We start from the raw sequence: 23,409 nt of genomic DNA, 5'->3' as shown, positions 1-23,409 counted from the left end.
TTTCATTCTTCTACATATCGCTGTCCAGTTTTCCCAGCACCATTGTTTGAAGAGACTGTCTTTTTTCCATTGTATATTTTTTCCTGTTTTGTCGAAGATTATTTGACCATAGAGTTGAGGGTCCATATCTGGGCTCTCCACTCTGTTCCACTGGTCTATGTGTCTGTTTTTATGCCAGTACCACGCTGTCTTGGTGATCACAGCTTTGTAGTAAAGCTTGAAATCGGGTAATGTGATGTCACCAGTTTGTTTTTGTTTTTCAACCTTTCCTTAGCAATTCGGTGTCTCTTCTGATTCCATACAAATTTTAGGATTATTTGCTCCAGATCTTTGAAAAATACCAGTGGAATTTGTTGGGAATGGCAATAATTTCTGACGACTGTTTCTATATCCTTGGTGTTAGTCATGATCTTTCCATTCTCATCCATAACTTTATTAGTTTGGGTCTTCTCTCTTTTCTTTGGATTAGTTTGGCCAGTGGTTTACCGATCTTATTTACTCTTATTTTTCTCTTTCAAAGAACCAGCTTTTCATTTTGTTGATATGTTCTACTGTAACTCTAGTTTCTATCTCATTGATCGCTGCTCTCATCTTATTTCCCTTCTTGTACATGGGATTGGCTTAATTTGTTGTTGATTTTCCAGTTCTTCGAGGTGTAAAGGTATATTTTGGATACTTCAATAGTTTTGAGTGAGGCTTGGAGGGCTATGTATTTCCCCCTTAAGGCAGCCTTTGCTGTATCCCATAGGATTTGGACTGAAGTGTCTTCATTCTCATTGGTTTCCATGAATTGTTTAAGTTCTTCTTTGATTTCCTGATTGATCTAAACATTCTTGAGCAGGTTGGTCTTTAGCTTCCAAGTGTTTGAATTTCTTCCAAACTTTTTCTTATGGTTGAGTTCCAGTTTCAAAGCATTGTGGTATGAGAATATGCAGGGAATAATCTCAATCTTTTGAGCCCTGATTTGTGATCCAGTATGTGGTTTATTCTGGAGAAAGTTCCATATGCGTTTGAGAAGAATGAGTCTTCTGTTGCTTTAGGGTAGAATGTTTTGTATATATCTACAAGGTCCATCTAGTCCAATATGTCATTCAAAGCTCTTGTTTCTTTTTTTTTCAAAGCTCTTGTTTCTTTATTGATTTTCTGCTTAGATGATGCATCTATTACCGAGAGTGGCATGTCAAGATCCCCTACTATTAATATATTTACCTCAGTATGGCTCCTTATTTTGATTAACAATTGGCTTATGTAATTGGTTACTCCCATATTGGGGACATAAGTATTTACAATTGTTAGATCTTCTTGTGGATAGACCCTTTAAGAATGATTTAGTGTCCTTCATAATATGGAGGACACGTATTGCATGGACCACTGGGTGTGGTCTATAAATAATGAATACTGGAACACTGAAAAGAAATAAAAAAAGTAAAAGAATATTTAAAAAGGCAATTTAGCTTAAAATTTTTCTTTGATAATTATAAAGATGTATGTATTTATGTTTTGATCCATTGTATATTACTATATAATTATAACTCAAAGAAAGAATGATGTAGTGTTCTTCTTTATATCTGATTACAGTCTTTAGTTAAAATCTGAATTATCTGGTATGAGAATCACTACTCCACCTTTCTTTTGAGGCCCACTGGCATGAAAGATGCTTCTCCATCCCTTCACTTTCAGTCTGGACGTATTTTTAGGCTCCAAATGTGTGCCTTGTAGATAGCATATGGACAGGTCCTGCTATTTTATCCAGTTTGCAAGCCTGTGCTGTTTTTCTTTTTAAGATTTTATTTATTTATTTGACAGAGAGAGAGATCACAAGTAGGCAGAGAGGCAGGCAGATAGAGGGGGAGTAAGCAGGCTCCTCGCTGAGCAGAGAGCCTGATGCGGAGCTTGATGCCAGGACCCTGAGATCATGACCTGAGCCGAAGGCAGAGGCTTTAACGCACTGAGCCACCCAGGCACCTCAAGCCTGTGCTGTTTTATGGGAGCATTTAGGTAACTCATGTTGAGAGTGATTATTGAAAGATACATTTTTATTGTCATCTTGTTGCCTGTGAAGTCCTTGTTTCTATAGATTGTCTCTGTAAATTTCTGTTCTATGTCACTCCTGGGTTCTTTCTTCTTTTATAGAAACCCTCTTAATATTTCTTTTAGTGCTAGCTTGGTGGTCACATACTCTTTAAACCTTGCCGATCTTTGAAGCTCTATCTCTCCATCCATTTTGAATGTCAACCTTGCTGGATAAATTATTTTTGGCTGCAACTTCTTCTCATTTACTGCCCTAAATATGTCTTGCCAACCCTTTCTGGCTTGGCAGGTTTCTGTGGACAGGACTAATGTTATTCTGATGGACCTTCCTATGTACATAAGGAATCTCTTTTCTCTAACTGCCCTCAGAAGCTCTTGTCTAAAATCATGGTTTGTGAGTTTCACAAGTAAGTGCCTTGAGTTCTTTCTAGATTCGTTGATCTTGGTGGGTGTTCTTTCCGTCTCTAGGACATGAACACTTGTTCCATTTCCCAGATTGGGAAAATTTTCATCCAGAATTTGTTCAACTGTATCTTCTAGTCTTCTGTCTTTTTCCACCCACTCTGGGATCCCAGTAGTTCTGACATTGGAACATTTCATGGCGTCATTTATTTCCCTAATTCTGTTTTCATGGCTTCCAAGCTGCTTGTTCCATTTCTCCTCCTGATCCTTTTTCTCTATCAGTTTGTCCTCTAGATCACTAATTCTATCTTCTGTCTCAGTTACCCTAGCTGTTAGAATATTTAGATTAGATTGGATCTCTTTGATAGCATTTTTAATTTCTTTTTTAAATTTTCTTTTTATTTTTTTATTTTTTGTTTATTTACAGCATAACAGTGTTCATTGTTTTGGCATCACACCCAGTGCTCCATGCAGTATGTGCCCTCCCTATTACCCACCACCTTGTTCCTCAACCACCCACCCTCCCCCCCCGCCCCTTCAAAACCCTCTGGTTGTTTTTCAGAGTCCATAGTCTCTCATGGTTCATCTCCCCTTCCAGTTTCCCTCAACTCCCTCTCCTCTCCATCTCCCCATGTCCTCCATGTTCTTTGTTATGCTCCACAAATAAGTGAGACCATATGATACTTGACTCTCTCTGCTTGACTTATTTCGCTTAGCATAATTTCTTCCAGTTCCGTCCACGTTGCTACAAAAGTTGGGTATTCATCCTTTTTGATGGAGGCATAATACTCCATTGTGTATATGGACCACATCTTCCTTATCCATTCATCTGTTGAAGGACATCTTGGTTCTTTCCACAGTTTGGCGACTGTAGCCATTGCTGCAATAAACATTGGGGTACAGATGGCCCTTCTTTTCACTACATCTGTATCTTTGGGGTAAATGCCCAGCAGTGCAATTGCAGGGTCATAGGGAAGCTCTATTCTTAATTTCTTGAGGAATCTCCACACTGTTCTCCAAAGTGGCTGCACTAACTTGCATTCCCACCAACAGTGTAAGAGGGTTCCCCTTACTCCACATCCTCTCCAACACACGTTGTTTCCTGTCTTGCTAATTTTGGCCATTCTAACTGGTGTCAGGTGGTATCTCAATGTAGTTTTAATTTGAATCTCCCTGATGGCTAGTGATGATGAACATTTTTTCATGTGTCTGATAGCCATTTGTATGTCTTCATTGGAGAAGTGTCTGTTCATATCTTCTGCCCATTTTTTGATATGATTATCTGTTTTGTGTGTGTTGAGTTTGAGAAGTTCTTTATAGATCCTGGATATCAACCTTTTGTCTGTACTGTCATTTGCAAATATCTTCTCCCATTCTGTGGGTTGCCTTTTTGTTTTGTTGACTGTTTATTTTGCTGTGCAGAAGCTTTGATCTTGATGAAGTCCCAAAAGTTCACTTTTGCTTTTGTTTCCTTGGCCTTTGGAGACCTATCTTGAAAGAAGTTGCTGTGGCTGATATCAAAGAGATTACTGCCTATGTTCTCCTCTAGGATTTTGTAAAATCTATCTATGAAAGACCCACAGCAAATATCATCCTCAATGAGAAAAAGCTTGCAGCCTTCCCGTTGAGATCAGGAACACGACAAGGATGCCCACTCTCACCACTCTTGTTCAACATAGTATTAGAAGTTCTAGCAACGGCAATCAGACAACAAAGAGGAATAAAAGGTATCCAAATTGGCAAGGAAGAAGTCAAACTCTCTCTCTTCGCAGATGACATGATTCTTTATATGGAAAACCCCAAAGACTCCACCCCCAAACTACTAGAACTCATACAGCAATTCAGTAACGTGGCAGGATACAAAGTCAATGTACAGAAATCCGTGGCTTTCTTATACACTAACAATGAAAATACAGAAAGGGAAATTAGAGAATCGATTCCATTTACTATAGCACCAAGAACCATGAGATACCTGGGAATAAACCTAACCAAAGAGGTAAAGGACCTGTACTCGAGGAACTACAGAACACTCATGAAAGTAATTGAAGAAGACACAAAAAGATGGAAGACTGTTCCATGCTCTTGGATTGGAAGAATAAACATTGTTAAAATGTCTATACTGCCTAGAGCAATCTATACTTTTAATGCCATTCCGATCAAAATTCCACCGATATTTTTCAAAGAGCTGGAGCAAATAATCCTAAAATTTGTATGGAATCAGAAGAGACCCCGAATTGCTAAGGAAATGTTGAAAAACAAAAACAAAACTGGCGGCATCATGTTACCCGATTTCAAGCTTTACTACAAGGCTGTGATCACCAGGACAGCGTGGTACTGGCATAAAAACAGACACATAGACCAGTGGAACAGAGTGGAGAGCCCAGATATGGACCCTCAACTCTATGGTCAAATAATCTTCGACAAAACAGGAAAAAATATACAATGGAAAAAAGACAGTCTCTTCAATAAATGGTGCTGGGAAAACTGGACAGCGATATGTAGAAGAATGAAACTCGACCATTCTCTTACACCGTACACAAAGATAAACTCGAAATGGATAAAAGACCTCAACGTGAGACAGGAATCTATCAGAATCCTAGAGGAGAACATAGGCATTTTTAATTTCTTTTCTTTTTTTAAAATTTGTTTTCAGCGTAACAGTATTCATTGTTTTTGCACCACACCCAGTGTTCCATGCAATATGTGCCCTCCCTATACCCACCACCTGGTTCCCCCAACCTCCCACCCCCTGCCCCTTCAAAACCCTCAGGTTGTTTTTCAGAGTCCAGCATCTCTCATGGTTCATCTTCCCTTCCAATTTCCCTCAACTCCATTCTCCTCTCCATCTCCCCGTGTCCTCCATGTTAGTTGTTATGCTCCACAAATAAGTGAAACCATATGATACTTGACTCTCTCTGCTTGACTTATTTCACTCAGCATAATCTCTTCCAGTCCCGTCCATGTTGCTACAAAAGTTGTGTATTCATCCTTTCTGATGGAGGCATAATACACCATAGTGTATATGGACCACATCTTCCTTATCCATTCATCCGTTGAAGGACATCTTGGTTCTTTCCACAGTTTGGTGACTGTGGCCATTGCTGCTATAAACATTGGGGTACAGATGGCCCTTCTTTTCACTACATCTGTATCTTTGGGGTAAATGCCCAGTAGTGCAATTGCAGGGTCATAGGGAAGCTCTATTTTTAATTTCTGCCTGGTGGCTCTCACATCTGTCCTTAGAGATTCTATGTTGTCACTAATGGTTTTCTCCAACCTGTCCATTGCCTGGATAATTGTTGCCCTGAATTCCCTTTCCATCATACAGTTTTTGTCCATATCCAATAGCTCTGATGGAGAGGGCACAGTCTCTAAATTTTTCCCTAGTTGGGTATTCCTCCTTCTAGTCATTTTGGTGTGTGGTGTTCGAGGGGATGTATAGCTGACTATATCATCCGCAATCCAGGCAAGGTGCACCTTGGAGATTTTCGGAGTGATCGCAAGTCACCACCAAAAAGAAAAAGAGAGAGAGAGAAAGAAAAAAAAAAGAACACAGCTAGAATGAACCCCAAAAGTAAGATTTATAAGGTATAAAAACAAAAACTGAGAAACAAAAAGACCAACAGAAGAAAAAAAAAAGAATCCAGCCAAAATGAACCCCAAAGGATAAAATTTATATAACACCAGAACGAAAACAAATACACAGAAACACTGACAGAAGAAGAAGATGGGAAGGTGGTTATATATCCTCGATGTGGGCAAGGAAAGTTATTTTGATTCTTCCTGGGTGTATCTTGATATCTTTGTTAAAGGCCTCAAAGGGAGATTAAAACTGGCTTATATATAGGGGTAGTATTGATTGGGGAAAGAGGATTACCTTGAAGTTTGTATCTATATGTATATTATTTAAAAAGTAGAAAATAAAAAGAAGAACACAGGTATATGTATGAAAAAAGTTCGAATTAAAAGGTTATTATGGGGGGGAGGTGGGATTGGGAGAGGGGGAGCGGGCTATGGACATTGGGGAGGGGAGGCGAACCATAAGAGACTATGGACTCTGAAAAACAACCTGAGGGTTTTGAAGGGTCAGGGGTGGGAGGTTGGGGGAACAGGTGGTGGGTAATGGGGAGGGCACGTTTTGCATGGAGCACTGGGTGTTGTGCAAAAAGAATGAATACTGTTACGCTGAAAAAATAAATAAAATGGAAAAAAAAATAAAAGGTTATTATGGAATATGTTGTATTAAACCTCTAGTCGTAAAGGTAAGTAGGTTAAAAAAATTACAAACAACAAGAATCATGAGATCAAATTAAAGAAAAAGTTGTACCTATGAAATATACAGGTTTTAAGGAATACTGGTAGCTTAATATATTGTTTTCCCCTGATGTTGGGGTTTTACAGTTTTATGGGGACCCTGTGGTATTTGTTGTCTTGTTCTTTTGATTTGCCTTCTGGCCAAGGGGCCTGCCTAGTTGTTTTTCAGTTTGTCTTGCTTTGGTTGAGTCATCCTGCCCCCTATCAAGGGGCCAGGGTCTGTGGAAACCGGTTTTTGAGGCTTTTGTTCTCTGGAGGTTTTGTTCTTTGGTGGCTTTTTGAAGCTTTTTGGAGTTTTAGTGGAAAGCAAATTGCACTCAGACCTCCACCTCAGAGAGAAGCTTTAGTATGTTCCCCTCTGGGTTGTCCAGAACACAGAGACTCCCCCTCTATAAACTCTGCTGGACTGTGCAACCTCTCACAGGTGGTGCACATCCCCAGCTACCCTCTCAGTGGTCACCTGAGGTGCCCATTTGTCTCTGCACCCCCATGCTGCTAAAACCCTGAGCAATATTGGTCCAGGGAGTCTGCTTCCGGTGGCTGCCTTTGTTGTGACTGCTCTCTGGGGTCCAGACTTCATGGTTGCATAGGTAGCTGAAGGCTGCCAGCGCCAAGGGATCGTGATCAGAGATTGCTCCAGGTTTTCTCAGGCACGGGCTGGGAGTGTCCAGACCCTCCACTGGTGGCAAGAGGCTGGGGTCCTAAAGAGCACTGGCTGGCACCCATACCAAGCTCTCTCAGGCATGGGGGTAGTATACTCACAGTCCATGTTTGCACAGGGCACACACAGTGCAGAGTGGTGTAGGCCTAGTGAGTGTCAGCCAGTGCCCACAACAGAATCTCTCATGCATGGATGGGACTGAGTCCAGCCCAGTGGTGGTGCGAGCAGTTGAAAGCTGTTAGCTCAGGAACCACAGAGGCTCTTCTGCACTCTCTCTGGCATGGGTGGTCACTAGCAGTGGTTCTGTGGGCTTAGACCCATTTCGTGACCTCCCAATTCCACCAGTTACCCCTGAAGCTCTTTTGCTCTTTTTGAATGCCTTCAATCAGACTCCAAGTTAATGCTGGTCACCAACCACAAGGCACTTCTGTAGAGGAGTATTACTTTCCAATGGTTTGCTTCTGGTGGCTCCCTCCCCATTCTCTTATCCTCCAATATCAGTCTGAGCATTCCCACTATGCTTTACCTCCCCACAGATGTCTTCTGCCCCTGTAGAGATCCAGAAGTGTATAATGTTACACCTCAGGCTGTTTTCATGGGTGTTCAGAGTGTTCTGGTCGACATTTAGTTCACCTTAGGGGACTGGTCGAAACAAGGTCTCCTACATCTCCACCAGCTTGCCCTTCCTTCCATGAATTTTTAAAATTTTTCTTTAATTTCCTGGTTGACCCATTCATTCTTCAGTAGGGTGCTCTTTAGCTTTTGTGTATTTGAGTTCTTTCCAAATTTCCTCTTGTGATTGAGTTCCAGTTTCAAAGTACTGTAGTCTGAAAATATTCAGGGAGGGATCCCAATCTTTTGATACCAATTGAGACCTGATTTGTGACCCAGTATGTGATCTATTTGGAGAAAGTTCCATGTTCACTTGAGAAGAGTATTATTCTATTGCTTTAGGATGGAATGCTCTGAATGTGTCTGTGAATTCCTACTGGTCCAATATGTCATTTAAAGCCCTTATTTTCTTACTGATCTTCTGCTTAGATGATCTGTCAAATTAAAAAAAAAATATTTATTTTTGGGGCGCCTGGGTGGCTCAGTGGGTTAAGCCGCTGCCTTCGGCTCAGGTCATGATCTCAGGGTCCTAGGATCGAGCCCCGTATCGGGCTCTCTGCTCAGCAGGGAGCCTGCTTCCTCCTCTCTCTCTCTCTCTGCCTGCCTCTCTGCCTACTTGTGATCTCTGTCTGTCAAATAAATAAATATATTTTTTAAAAATGTATTTTTAAAATTTCTTTTCAGTGCTCCAGAATTCATTGCTTATGCCCCACACCCAGTGCTCCATGCAATAAGTGCCCTCCACAATGCCCAGATCCAGGCTCCCCCTAACCTCCCACCCCCTACCCTCCAAAACACTGTTAGTTCCTCAGAGAATATGGACTCAGAGGATCTGTCAACTTTTGTGAGTGAGGTTTAAAGCCCCCTACTCTTATTGCATTATTTTCAATGTGTTTCTTTAATTTGATTATTAATTGGTTTGTATAATTGGCTGCTCCCATGTTAGGGTCATAAATATTTACAATTGTTCCATCTTCCTGTTGGGTAGACCCTTAAATTATGATATAGTGTCCTTCTTCATCTCTTATTACTTGGTCTTTAGTTTAAAAGTTATTTTGTCTGATATAAGAATTGCTACCCTAGCTTTCTTTTGATGTCATTCTAATAATGATAAATTGTTTTCCACCCCTTCATGTTCAATATGCAGGTCTTTGACTCTAAAATGAGTCTCTTGCAGATAGTATATTGATGGGTCTTGCTTTTTAATCCAATCTGATACCGTGTATCTTTTGATTGGAGCATATAGCCCATTTACATTCAGTGTAACTATTGAAAGATATGAATTTAGTGTCATTCTATTACATGTAAAGTCACTGCTTCTGTATATTATCTCTGTTCCTTTCAAATCTATGTTACTTTTGGGCTCTCTCTTTGCTTCCAGGATCCCCTTTAATATTTTTTGCAGGGCTGGTTTAGGGATCACGAATTCTTTTAATTTCTGTTTGTCCTGGAAGCTCTTTATCTCTCCTTCTATTCTGAATGGCAGACTTCCTGGATAAAGTATCCTTGGTTGCATATTTTTCTCATTTAGCACACTGAGTATATCATGCCAGTCCTTTCTGGCTTGCTAGGTCTCTGTGGATAGGTCTGCTTCCAGTCTGATTCTTCTACCTTTGTGAGTTACAGACATCTTGTTACAAGTTTTCAGTATTTTCTCTTTGACTCTGAGATTTGCAAGCTTCACTATTATATGTTGAGGTGCTGACCTATTTTTATTTATTTTTGAGGGCGGTTCTTTGTACCTTCTGGACTGGGTGCCTGTTTTCTTCCCCAGATTAGGGAACTTCTCATCTATATTTTGTTCCAGTGTATCTTATGCCCTTGTCTCTCTTTCATCTTCTTCTGGGATCGCATTTATTCTAAAATTGTTTTCCTTTATGGTATCACTTATCTCTTGAATTCTCCCCTCATGATCCAGTAGTTTATCTCTCTTTTTCTCAGCTCCTTTATTCTCCATCATTTTGTCTTCTATATCACTAATTCTCTCTTCTTCCTCCTTTATCCTAGCAGTTAGAGCCTCTATTTTGATTGCATCTTATTAATAGCCTTGTTTATTTTGACTTGATTAGATTTTAGTTCTTTTTTTTTTTCTCAAGAAAGGGAATCTCTATATCTTCTATGTCTCTAGACATCTTCTAGATGTCTAGCCCTGACATCTTTCTTATGTCCATACTGATTAGGTCCCTGGCAGTCAGTACTTCTCTTGTTCCTTTTTTAAAGTAGAGTTTTTCTTTCTTGTCATTCATGCAGAACACTTTCTCTTTTGTATTTGTAGAATTGCAACAATTCTTTCCTTAGCTGTCTAGTTGAGTTGCAGGTGTTCAGAATGACTTGATACCTATCTACCTAAATTCCTGGTACCAGACAAAAGGTCTCCTACTCCTCTGCCTTCTTGGACTAATTTCCTGAATTGATTTTTATAGATGTTGTAAGAAAGTGGTCCAGTTTCATTCTGGATGTGGCTGTCCAACTTTCCCAACACCATTTGTTGAAGAGACAGTCTTTTCTCTGTTGGATATTATTTCCTGCTATTTCCTGGGGTTCTCTATTCTGTTCCATTGATCTATGTGTCTATCTTCGTGCCTATACCATCCTGTCTTGATGACCACCACTTTGTAATACACCTTGAAGTCTGAAATTGTGATGCCTCCAGTTTTACTTTTCTTTTTCAAGGTTGCTTTGGCTATTCAGAGTCTTTTGTTTTTCCATACAAATTTTAGGTTTGTTTGTTTTAGTTCAGTGAAGAATGGCGGTGGTGTTTTGATGGGGATTGACTTAAAGGTGTACATTGCTTTGGGTAGTATGGACTTTTTAACAACGTTTGTTATTCCAATCCATGAGCATGGAATGTTCTTCCATTTCTTTGTTTCCTCCTCAGTTGTTTTCATTAGTATTCTATAGTTTGCAGAGTACAGATCTTTTACTTCCTAGGTTAGGTTTATTATTCCTAGGTATCTTACGGTTTTTGTGCAATTGTAAATGGGATCAAGTTCTTATTTTCTCACTCTTGCTGCTTCATTATTGGTCTACAGAAATGCAACATTTTTCTGTATATTGATTTTATATCCTGTGACTTTATTGAATTTATGTAACAGTTCCAGGACTTTTTTCATGGAGTTTGGATGTTTTACATAGTGTATCATGTCTCCTATGAAAAATGAAAGTTTGACTTCTTTTTTGCAATTTGGATGCATATTATTTCTTTTGTTGTCTGATTGCTGAGACTAAGACTTCCAGTACTACGTTAAACAACAGTGGTGTGAAGGGACATCTGTATCCATTCTACAATTCGTGATCATTTGAATTATTCCCTGATTTGGCCATGTCATGTTTCTTCTTGAGCATGTATATTGGTACACCTATGCCTAATATTTGGAAGGTATTTGCCACATAGAGACTTGCTGGATCTTGGGTTTCTATACCTTCAGTTATAATAAGTAGAGGCAAACAATTTTCACCTATTTGTACTTTCATCAGCAGTGTATTAGAGTTTCTGTGGCTTTCCATCCACTGCAACACTTGGCATTGTCAGACTTCTAAATTTTTGTCCATCCGGTGATATTTCCTTAAAGTTTTAATTTGTACTTCTTTAATAAAGTTGAGCAACCTTTCATATATTTCCTGGTCATTTTGATTTCTTCTTTTAGGAAGTGTCTATGCAAGGATTTATTTCTTATTTTTCTATTGAATTTTCCACACTTTTAGTTTCTTTTAATTATTTAAATTCAATTCAGTTAACATGTACTGTATTATTAGTTTCAGGGGTAGAATTTAGAGATTCATCAGTTGCATGTAACACCTACATTATATCAAGTTCCGTCCATAATGCCCATCAGCTAATTACTACATCACCCCCCCCACTTTTCTTAATTGTAAGAGTTCTTTAATATTCTGGTTACCAGTACTTTTCCAGTTATATGTGTTCAGATATATTTTCCAGTCCTATTTGTCTCTTCAGTCTCTTTAGAGTGACTTTTAATAAACCAAATATGTTAATTTGTGGTTGATTTTTACCAAAACTTTTCCTTTATGTTTACTGCTTTTATGTGTTGATCTCGTTTAAGAAATACTTCCCTACTACAAGGTTATGAAGATATTCTCCTTTATTACCTATTAAAAGATTAATAATTTTTATCTTTTCTTATTTTTTATTAACATATAATGTATTTTTGTTTTAGGGGTGCAGGTCTGTGATTCATTAGTCTTACACAAATCACAGCACTCACCATAGCACATGTGCTCCCCAATGTCCATCACCCAGGCACCCATATCCTTCTTACCCCTCTCCTCTCCAGCAACCCTCAGCTTTTTTCCTGAAATTAAGTCTCTTATGGTTTTTCTCCCTCTCTGATTTTGTCTTGCTTCATTTTTCCCTCCCTTCCCCTATGAACTTCTGTCTTGTTTCTCAAATTCCTCATATCAGTGAGGTCATATGATAATAGCCTTTCTCTAATTGACTTATTTAGCTTAGCTTAGTACCCTCTAGTTCCATCCATGTTGTTGCAAATGGCAACTTTTTTGATGGTTGCATACTATTCCATTGTATATATATTCCACATCTTCTTTATCCATACATTTGTTGATGGTCATATAGGCTCTTTCCATAGTTTGGCTATTATGGACATTGTTGCTATAAACACTGGGGTGCACTTGCCCCTTCAGATCACTACATTTGTATCTTTAGGGTAAATACCAGTGGCGCTATTGTTGGGTCATAGGGTAGCTCTATTTTCAACTTTTTGAGGAACCTCCATACTATTTTCCAGAGTGTCTACACCAACTTCCATTCCCACCAGCAGTGTAGGTGGGTTCCCCTTTATTTGCATCTTCACCAACATCTATCATTTCCTGACTTGTTAATTTTAGCCATTCTGACTGGTGTGAGGTGGTATCTCACTGTGGTTTTGATTTGTGTTTCCCTGATGCCGAGTGATGTGGAGTACTTTTTCATGTGTCTGTTGGCCATCTGGATGTCTTCTTTGCAGAAATGTCTGTTCATGTCTTCTGGCCACTTCTTGACTGGATTATTTGTTCTTTGGGTGTTGAGTTTGATAAGTTCTTTATACATTTTATACTAGCCCTTTATCTGATAGTTCATTTGCAAATATCTTCTCCCATTCTTTAGGTTGTCTTTTTTTCTTTTTGATGTTTCCTTTGCTGTTCAAAAGCTTTTTATCTCGGTGAAATCCCAATAGTTCATTTTTACCCTTGCCTCCCTTGCCTTTGGTGATGTTTCTAGGAAGAAGTTTTTGCAGCTGAGGTCAAAGAGGTTGCTGCCTGTATTCTCCCATTTTGAGTCAATTTTTGTGTGTGGTGTAGGGAAATGGTCCAGTTTCATTCTTTTTCATGTGGCTGTCCAATTTTCCAACACCATTTGTTGAAGATACTGTCTTTTTCCCATTGGACATTCTTTCCTGCTTTGTTGAAGATTAGTTGACCATAGAGTTGAGGGTCCATTTCAGGGTTCTCTATTCTGTTTCATTGATCTGTGTCTGTTTTTGTGCCAGTACCATACTCTCTTGATGATTAAAGCTTTGTAATAGAGCTTGAAGTCTGGAATTGTGATGCTACCAACTTTGCTTTTCTTTTTCAACATTTGTCTGGCTATTCAGGATCTTTTCTGGTTCCACAAAAATTTTAGGAGTTTGTTCCATTTCTTTGAAAAAAGTTGATGGTGTTTTGATAGGGATTGCAGTAAGTGTGTAGATTGTTCTAGGTAACATAGGTATTTTCACAATAGTTGTGAAAATAGTTCTTCCAGTCCATAAGCACAGGACATTTTTCCATTTGTTTGTGTCTTCCTCAATTTCTTTCATGAGTATTTTGTAATTTTCTGATTACAGGTTTTTTACCTCTTTGGTTAGATTTATTCCTAGGTATCTTATGGTTTTGGGTACAATTGTAAATGGGATTGACCCTTTTTTTCCACTTTTAAAAAATTTCCTTTCAGCATAACAATATTCATTGTTTTTGCACCACACCCAGTGCTCTATGCAATATGTGCACTCCTTATTACCCAACACCTGGTTCCCCCAGTCTCCCAACTCCCGCCCCTTCAAAACCCTCAGGTTGTTTTTCAGAGTCCAGAGTCTCTCATGGTTCAGCTCCCCTTCCAGTTTCCCTCAACTCCATTCTCCTCTCCATCTCCCCATGTCCTCCATGTTCTTTGTTATGATCCACCAATAAGTGAAACCATATGATACTTGACTCTCTCTGCTTGACTTATTTCACTCAGCATAATCTCTTCCAGTCCCATCCATGTTGCTATGAAAGTTGGGTATTCATCCTTTCTGATGGAGGCATAATACTCCATAGTGTATATGGACCACATCTTCCTTATCCATTCATCCATTGAAGGGCATCTTGGTTCTTTCCACAGTTTGGTGACCGTGGCCATTGCTGCTATAAACATTGGGGTACAGATGGCCCTTCTTTTCACTACATCTGTATCTTTGAGGTAAATGCCCAGCAGTGCAATTGCAGGGTCATAGGGAAGCTCGATTTTTAATTTCTTGTGGAGTCTCCACACTGTTTTCCAAAGTGGCTGCACCAACTTGCATTCCCACCAACAGTGTAAGAGGGTTCCCCTTTCTCCACATCTTCTCCAACACATGTTGCTTCCTATCTTGCTAATTTTGGCCATTCTAACTGGTGTCAGGTGATATCTCAATGTGGTTTTAATTTGAATCTCCCCGATGGCTAGTGATGATGAACATTTTTTCATGTGTCTGATAGCCATTTGTATGTCTTCATTGGAGAAGTGTCTGTTCATATCTTCTGCCAATTTTTTGATATGATTATCTGTTTTGTGTGTGTTGAGTTTGAGGAGTTCTTTATAGGTCCTGGATATCAACCTTTTGTCCGTACTGTCATTTGCAAATATCTTCTCCCATTCCGTGGGTTGCCTCTTTGTTTTGTTGACTGTTTCCTTTGCTGTGAAGAAGCTTTTGATCTTGAGGAAGTCCCAAAAGTTCATTTTTGCTTTTGTTTCCTTTGCCTTTGGAGACATATCTTGAAAGAAGTTGCTGTGGCTGATATTGAAGAGGTTACTGCCTATGTCCTCCTCTAGGATTCCGATGGATTCCTGTCTCATGTTGAGGCCTTTTGGGATTGACTCCTTAATTTCTCTTTCTTCTGTCTTGTTGGTGTAGAGAAATGCAACCAATATCTGTGTATTGACTTTATTTCCTGCCATGTTGCTGAATTCTTGTATGAGTTCTAATGGTTTTGGGGTGGAGTCTTTTGGGTTTTCCACATAAAGTATGATATCATCTGCAAAGAGTGAGAGTTTGACTTCTTCTTTGCTGATTTGGATGCCTATTATTTCTTTTTGTTGTCTGACTGATGAGGCTAGGACTTCTAGTACTATGTTGAATTGCAGTGATGTGGAGTGGACATCCCTACCGTGTACCAGGCCTTAGGGGAAATGCTATCAGGTGTTCCCCATTGAGAAAGATATTTGCTATGGGTTTTTCATAGATGCTTTTTATTATATTGAGGTATGTACCCTCATCCCTACACTGTGAAGAGTTTTGATCAAGAAAGGATGCTGTACTTTGTCAAATGCTTTTCCAGCATCTATTGAGAGTATTGTGTTTCTTGACCTTTCTTTTATTAATGTATTGTGTCATATTTATTGATTTGTGGATGTTGAACCAACCTTGCAGCCCAGGAATAAATTCCACTTGGTCGTGGTGAATAGTCCTGTGCCACTCCTCCTGGTGGAGGAAAAAAGGGATCTCCCTGGATCTGCCATTTGTGGGGTCCATGTTCAAAGAGTAGTGGATCATGTGCTGTGGATCATGGTTTATGGCAGCCCCAAGATGAGAGCCCATTCTTCAGCTCCGTCTTTGCAGCAGCTTCCCTGCTCTGATATCCAGGAGCTCTACCACACTCAGGCACCCTTGGTCTTTCTGTGACCCCAAGTGTCCTGAGACTACACTGTCCCAGTGAGGATTCCACCTCCTGCTTAGTCACTGAAGAAATAACCCTCTGTGGAGCAGACTTCTAAAAGATCTGATTTTGTGCTCTGCTGCTCTATCACCTATTGGTAGCTGGCTGAAGGAGGCTCTCTTCCCCTGCCGTTTATGTTCCCAACTATCACCTCAGATTCACTTCTCCACATGTACTACCTCCCAGAAATTGGTCTCTTTTCTATTCATAGAATTGCTACTATTTTTTTCTTCAACCAACTGTTGAGTTTGGAGGTGTTCAGAATGGATTGGTAACTATCTAACTGAATTCCTGGGACCAGATAAAATTTAGGTTTCCTACTCCTCTGCCATATTGCTCCTCCTCCCCTAATTTTGCTTTTTCACATGAAATCTCTAATCCAGTTGGAATTTGTTGTAATCTATGGAGTGAGGTGTGGATTCATTTTTGTTTGTTTGTTTTTCTTTTTCTATTCCCTTGTTTGTTTGTTTTTTGTTGTTGTTGTTGTTTCATTTTTGGGGGGGTGGTATGGGACAGTTTCCCTAGGAATATTTATTGTAAAGTCTGTCCCTTCTCACACTGCTACACAATGCCACCACTGCTATATATCAAGCCCAAATATGTACACGGGTAACATTTTTTGAATTTGACTTCCTTCCCTGGAAGCAATCCCATCAGCGCCCACTGCGCCTGGCATGTGAGGGAGTGCCCACTGGGAATGAGGGCCTGAAGAGCAGCAGCTGTAGCATCAACCATCCCATCTTCCAAGAGGGCACTAAGGTGCGTGCCTCCCCACAGATCCTCATCACTCTCCTCTCTTGTCCTGACCCATTTCTTTCCCTTACTCCTTCATGACCTTCCTTATCTCCATTTCTTCTTTCTTCTTCTATCAGGGAACATTTGTAGTCACATTTGACGTCTCATACAAGGCGACCTTGGGCAACAAGTTGCTTCTGAAGGCCAATGCAAGCAGGTGAGGCCAGGTGTATCCCTCAATCTTTCATCACATGCTCTTGCCAGAAATTTCACTCCTGGATTCTGTTTCAATGCATTTCCCCTCCCCACACTCTCTCTCCAGTGAGAATAATAAGCCTATGACCAGCAAGACCACCTTTCATCTGGAGCTCCCAGTGAAATATGCTGTCTACATGGTGATCAGCAGGTGTGAAATTTTGACTCTCCTGTAAGCCTAGTATCACCCTTTGTAGCCCAGACTGATCTTTAATGGATAGGTATATAGCTAGCCCTCTAATTCCTCACATGGGAATACTTGTGACCAGTCATATATTTATGCCATAATAGCATATACTATATACTTCTTTCTTCTTCTCTAATGAATTGACCTACTCCTGGTGGGACACACAAAGTTTGCCACCACTTTTGCACTTCTCTATCACTCTCCAAGGTGCAGGCTTCTGTTAACATGAAGCCAATTCTATTCTTCATGGTAAATTTGAGAGTGCTGAAGTGAAAATAACTATATTAAGAATGAGGCTTCTACAAGCACTCTAGGTGGGAGATACAGTTTGTCACCACACAGAGGAAAGAAAAGGTCAGGGTTTCATAAAGCAAAGAGAAGACCAGAGATGTGACAAACTGCGAGGAAAGTCGCTAGAGTCCAAGGCTGTGGCAGGTCACAGGAAAGTCACGTGCAGGGCTGTTGCTGTCAGTTCTGAAGGGGGATGGTGGAGCAGGGTCAGGCCAGGCTGGAAGCAGGGCAAGGAAACCCACATAATCTGGCTAAACTCCAGAGGTTTGGAGAAGTGGTCAGAAGCTTATATTACCATGGGACAGAGTTTGCCACTGTTGTTGCTGCTGATGACACATGAATTTTTAGGGGAACTGGGGAGGGAGAATCAAACAGTGTCATTGTCCTTCCAAACACCATGTATGAATTTCCCCTACTGTCCATAGGAAGATAGTGGAACTTACATTAAGAGCGTACAGTTATATATACATATGATATGCCAAGCATTTAAAAAGTATTTTACATGTATTTACATCTAATAACGCTGTGATATAGTTATTGTTAACCACCCTCTTTTTTTAACAACAAAGAACTCAAAAGGTTAAGTAACTTATTCTTTTCAGTTAGCTGGTAAGTGACAGAAACCAGAATTATAGTCAAATGGTCTGGCTCCAGAGCTTGTGCTCATGTCCATATGCTACTATGCCACTGCAAGGCTTGGGGAAGATGAGTGACTTACTCAAATTTGAAAAGAGTGTTAGAACTGGAAGAGTTTAAAGTGAGAAAACTGAAGCAGAGAGGGAAAGGGTTGGAGTGAAAAACATAAAGGTTAGCAAGGGAAAATATAAATTCTAACATTTATATCATTGCTGCAGATGTCATCACAACTCTATCACAGGCACTATTATTAGCAACCTAAGGTTATACAGGAAAAAACCACAGAGGTTAATTAACTTACCTTAGGTTACTTGGGTAGGAAGTGGTAGACAGAAATGTCAGATGGTCTGGTTCCAAGCCTGTGTTTTTAATCATCACACTGACAGTCACACTTATGGGAAACTGTGAGGGGCCCATGGAATTTCTGTATGGCTGGCCAGGCTTCTGTACGCTACATATGGGTGAAATGTGCAGCACCTCTGCTTGTTTGCTTGATTCCACTGAGACCTTAGATGTTAACTCTGGGAAGGAAAGGATTATGGCTTGTTAACTGTTGACTCTCCAGAGCCAAGTACACAGCCAGGTATAGGGTAAATGTTTACTGAAGCAGGCGATGGATGGATGGATGGATGGATGCATGGAAAGCCACCTGAGGCTGGAACATTTGTGACCACTCCAGGGGCTTGTGTTTATGCACCATCCTTTTCCACACTTACGTGACTGCCCCAGGATGGCCACATCTTTTTTCTTCATTCCATCATGGAGAGGCTTGCACAGAATTTTTTCCTGAACGATCAAACCATGATTCCCTTGAGCCCCCTAAGGCTTATTTGTTCGGCAACAGCCTCTGAAAGCATTGCCAGACGCCAACCCTATACCCAGTAGAGGAGAAAGTCATGTGAACACCTTTTTTCCCGTGGGAAAATGTTTAAATGTTATGAGAGGTCATGTTTAAGTTGGGCCTTTAAGTGAACATTTCCAGAAGGGGAGTGGTAAGCATGTTCCTAACAAAAGAAAGAACTCGAACAAAGTTATGGGGTTATGAAAGAGCCAGGGTATCAAAGGACGAGCTAGCAGTTCTGGGTGACTGGGGCAAATGCCATAGGAGAAGAGTTGAAGCTGAGGCTGCAGAAGCATGTGGGGATCATAATTATTTCATGGGATTATCTGCTGGGGGCCCAACAGAGCCCTTGGCATCAGACAGGGGCACAACTGAGGACGGCTCTGGGAGTGTTTCTCACCAACAAACCCTCTCTCTCCAGGCAGGAAGAGTCTACAAAGTACTTCAACTTTTCAACTTCTGATGAGAAGAGCAAGAAAGACGTTGATCATCGTTATCGTGTGAGAAGCCAGGGAGTGTCCATGTCTTCCCTCCCATGGTGCTGCTAATGTTGGGATCTGGTGGGAGAGAGAATGAGGAGCTGAGGGCTATATCCAGGAATGAAGTGGTATTTTGAATTCTTCTGGGACCCCAATAACATTGTCTCAATTTTCTGCAGGTGAATAACCTGAGTCAGCGAGATGTGACCATCAGCATTAATTTCTGGGTTCCTATCCTGCTGAATGGAATGGCTGTGTGGGATGACGCTGTGGTGGCCCCTTCACAGGTGTCTACTTGCCTTTCCTAACTCTCCAGAGTCTGATTCTAGAGTGCCTCACATCCTCTTACCAGTGAAATGTTGATCATTCTGTCGCTGTTTCTCTCTCACACCAGAATCTCTCCTGTGTGTCAGAGAGGGTACCTCCCCAGCATCCTGACTTCGTGACTCAGATTCCAGGGAGTCTTGAACTGGTGAGAAAGACACTGGATTCACATTGCAGGACCAGCTTCCCAGTGGGGGATATAGGGAAATGCAATTGCTAGGTTGGAGATCTTTATATATGTCCTATATTTGTTCACCTATTCTCCAACCCAAACCTGACAGACTTCCTTTTTCTGGTGGTTCTTGCCCCCTCAGCTTCATTCTTCTCCTGTCCCTAGAACTGCTCCATTGCTGACTGCCTGAAGTTCCACTGTGACCTCCCCACTTTTGGCATTCAGGAGGAACTTGACTTCATCCTGAAGGGCAAACTCAACTTTGGCTGGGTCAGCCAGGTGCGTGGGTCCAACAGCAGGGTCCCTCCCCTGGATTTGGGTGGTACCAGATATGTCTGTGCCCATCCTCAAGTCAGGAGAGTTCTCGAACTCTGAGGCTTTTCCTCGGGCTATTTCCCCAGCTCTGTCCCTGTGTATTGCAGACACTGCAGAAGAAGGTATTGGTAATGACTGTGGCTGAAATCATGCTCAACAGATCCGTGTATTCCCAGCTTCCAGGACAGGAGGCATTCTTGAGAACTCAGGTAGTGACTGTGTGGTAAGAGTGGCCAGGCTGTAAGTAAGAGGGCTCCTAGTGCTAAATCCATGGTTCTGTGTGGGAGGCTCAGAAGCCCGGAGGGAGGACGGATGAAGGTCCATCAGTAGGAGAGTTGTCCCTAAGCCCATGAGTGTTTCTATATCTCCCCTTTGGAAAAGGGGAAGGAGGGGAGGGAGTTAAAGTTTGGTGAATATAGAAAGATTCTGGGAAAGGAAGAGTTCTGATACTTTCTGATAAGTTCATCTCCACTCCAGATGGAGACGGTGCTAGAGAAGTATGAGGTCTACAATCCTATCCCCATCATTGTGGGCAGTTCTGTGGGAGGACTGCTGTTGTTGGCTCTCATCACAGCCATCCTGTACAAGGTGAGTGTTTCCATCCTGCTCTTGACACCACCAGCAATTTGATCCCATTCTTTCCATAATGTAAGAAAGACATCAGCTTGGATATAGGCGCACAGTCTTGGCAAGTCATTGCACGTGAGACATCCCCTTTCATCTACGACATCATTGGTCCCCAACTGTCTCCCATATCTGTGCTTTTCTACCCGATTTTCAGGCCTCCTTTAATTGCTCTCCCTGTCTTTTCCACTCTTTTCTTCCTGTCTTTTCTATTCTCATCTTCCTCACTACATGTTTCTCTTCACAGCAAATTACCACATAAAAGCAGTGGCCTGAATTAGGTGTTGACACAACCAGCAGTTCTGTCTGACTATAGGCAGTGTCTGGTCCATGCTGGGTCTTGATTTCTCATTCTGAAGCTGATTCCACCCAGTTCACAAATCTTGGTAAAATCTAAAAGCAACTTTAGTTTTGTATATTTACCCACAAGGCAGAAATATTAGAACACCTCCAAAATGCAAGTATCCATTGAAAAGATCTATAAAATGATATGGATATATAAATGATATGGAGGTATGTTCAAGTTATACTGAAGAGGATTAAAGTAGGGCACAAAGGCTCAGTATGATTCAGTTTTTCCTAATATTTTGTTTTAAAGCCCATCATACATCGAGAAAAGTCAACTACATTGTACATTGAAAATCCATGTAACCACCACCTAGAAACTACAGTATAAGTAGTTTCCCAACCTTCCTTAAGTGCATATGTATCTCTGCATCCATCCTTTAAATATATGGCAATTCTTGTTATTCTTGTTATTTTGGGGGATGTCTATTAAAGTAAGCTGTAAGCAATGGTACTCTTCAACCCTAGATAATTCAGCAACCAAATGATTAACTAGAGTTCAACATTTGCTTATGGTTTTCTTTCCTGTTGAAATATTTACATAAGGCAAAATGTACAAATCCTTAAAAAAATAAAATCTAAATGACACAGTATGTCTAAATATTCTAGTGCAGTGCTTGAACATAGTAGGGGTTCTAGAAATAGTGATCGCTCTCCCCCCAGCCATCTCTTTTCCTCTCTTCCACTGGGTTTCCTAATTTTCTTTTCCTTCCTCCCCCACAGGTTGGCTTCTTCAAACGTCAGTATAAGGAAATGATGATGGAAGCAAATGGACAGACTGTCCCAGAAAATGGGACTTTAGACCCTCCAGCTGCCCAATAAGAAACTACCTACTATTGTCCCTTGGACCTGTTATCCTCTGAGAAGTTTCCTGGCTTTCCTATTCCCACCTAAGTTAGGCCTACAGGGGAGAACTGTTCAACATGTGTGAGGCTAGGGTCAGGCTGCTTTCTCTCCTTGGGAGGATGCAGTGTGTCCACACAAAGTGCCTTGTCTGGGAGGGGCCGTTTGTCTTGTCAAGACTGTAACTGGAAACCTCAGAACAGGATCTTAAACATGCCCCTGGGTGGAGTTGGTTTGGATTTCTACTTAGAAATACATGAACAATAGACTCAAGCTCCAGTCTCTCTTGCTTCACTTGCTACCAATGATCGTTCCAAAATGCAGTACTAAACAAGCCACAATCCTCCTCTATCTTTAGTGACTCCCTATAATTGTCAGGTTGACATCTGAACTATCCAGGTTGATGTTAGAATTGCAATTCCATTTCTAGAGGGTGGGCTTTGATGCAGGAACCATGATTTGCTCTGTGCTTCCCTTTCATCCCTAGTAAAATGATGTCAGCATCAGCTTTGTCTCAGGAATCTCAATCCAGATTTCCCAGACTGAACTGGGAACAAAATGTCTACACACTGGAATTTGTAAACTCTGTTTTCAGGCTTTGTCAGCATTGCTAAATGGGAGGGAGGAATAGAATGCTAGCAGGAGTACTGCCCCAATGCCACTTGGGCTCACCTAGCTCTAGCATCTCTCAGAGATCAAGAAACCCAGGACACTTCAATTTTTTGAGATTTCAGATATAGTGAATGAAAAAATTCTGAGACATAATTATAAAAACCGTGTATTTAAATGTTGGCCCTAACAAATTAACACATCACACAAAACCAGTGTATGTTCCTTTTTTGGGAAATTAAGTCAAAGATCTAAAATTAAGGCCTTTTAGGGTATGGGTCCTGTACAGCGATGCCTGTGGTGTCCCTTAACCAATATTGGATGGTGGCCAGCCCTGAATCCTGGGGCCAGGACAAGAAAGTTAAATAGAGAGGAGGTTATTATGTCCCTCTATGGGGTAACCTGGCTTCTTATTCTACTCACTCAGTTCTCAAAGCTGTCACTGATGGGGAGCTAGTGGAGCTGTGGCAGGTGAGAGTGGTGCAAGAAAAAGGCCTCTGGTGGAAAGGTCATTTGAGTGAACCAATACACTGGTGTTTCTTACAAATCCTAGGAGGTAGGGAAGGGGATATTGTTTGCATATGGTTAGTGATTGGCAGGCCCTTTGAACTCCTAGATCAGAGATCTGCTGCCCCCAGTATGGTCACTGGTACTATTATGGCACCCATCTTAGCATAAAGTTCAAAGTGGTGTCTGTTAGTGAGCTAGGTGTCAACACATCTCAGGTCATTCCCTGCCCAGGAGTGATCCCATTGTTGCTGCCACTTCCCAGGTTTTTGG

General features: G+C 40.9%; 1 protein-coding gene across 1 annotated transcript in view; it reads left to right on the top strand.

The window, feature by feature from the left end:
- Nucleotides 1–22,346, top strand: part of LOC123933847 (integrin alpha-D-like) — a 79,082-nt gene extending 56,736 nt beyond the window's left edge. The window contains exons 21-30 of the mRNA XM_045993505.1: nt 16,619–16,732; nt 16,846–16,925; nt 17,031–17,114; nt 19,340–19,418; nt 19,577–19,684; nt 19,792–19,869; nt 20,059–20,172; nt 20,316–20,417; nt 20,686–20,796; nt 21,901–22,346. Coding sequence (XP_045849461.1) covers nt 16,619–16,732; nt 16,846–16,925; nt 17,031–17,114; nt 19,340–19,418; nt 19,577–19,684; nt 19,792–19,869; nt 20,059–20,172; nt 20,316–20,417; nt 20,686–20,796; nt 21,901–21,999 — 969 coding nt within the window. The 3' untranslated portion in view covers nt 22,000–22,346. The remainder of the gene's footprint in view (nt 1–16,618; nt 16,733–16,845; nt 16,926–17,030; nt 17,115–19,339; nt 19,419–19,576; nt 19,685–19,791; nt 19,870–20,058; nt 20,173–20,315; nt 20,418–20,685; nt 20,797–21,900) is intronic.
- Nucleotides 22,347–23,409: the final 1,063 nt, after the last annotated feature.

Source organism: Meles meles, chromosome 21, assembly GCF_922984935.1.
Source record: "Meles meles chromosome 21, mMelMel3.1 paternal haplotype, whole genome shotgun sequence".
NCBI classification, from domain to species: Eukaryota; Metazoa; Chordata; class Mammalia; order Carnivora; family Mustelidae; genus Meles; species Meles meles.
The sequence above is the reverse complement of the archived record's forward strand: the minus strand, read 5'-3'. Positions and strand labels throughout refer to the sequence as shown.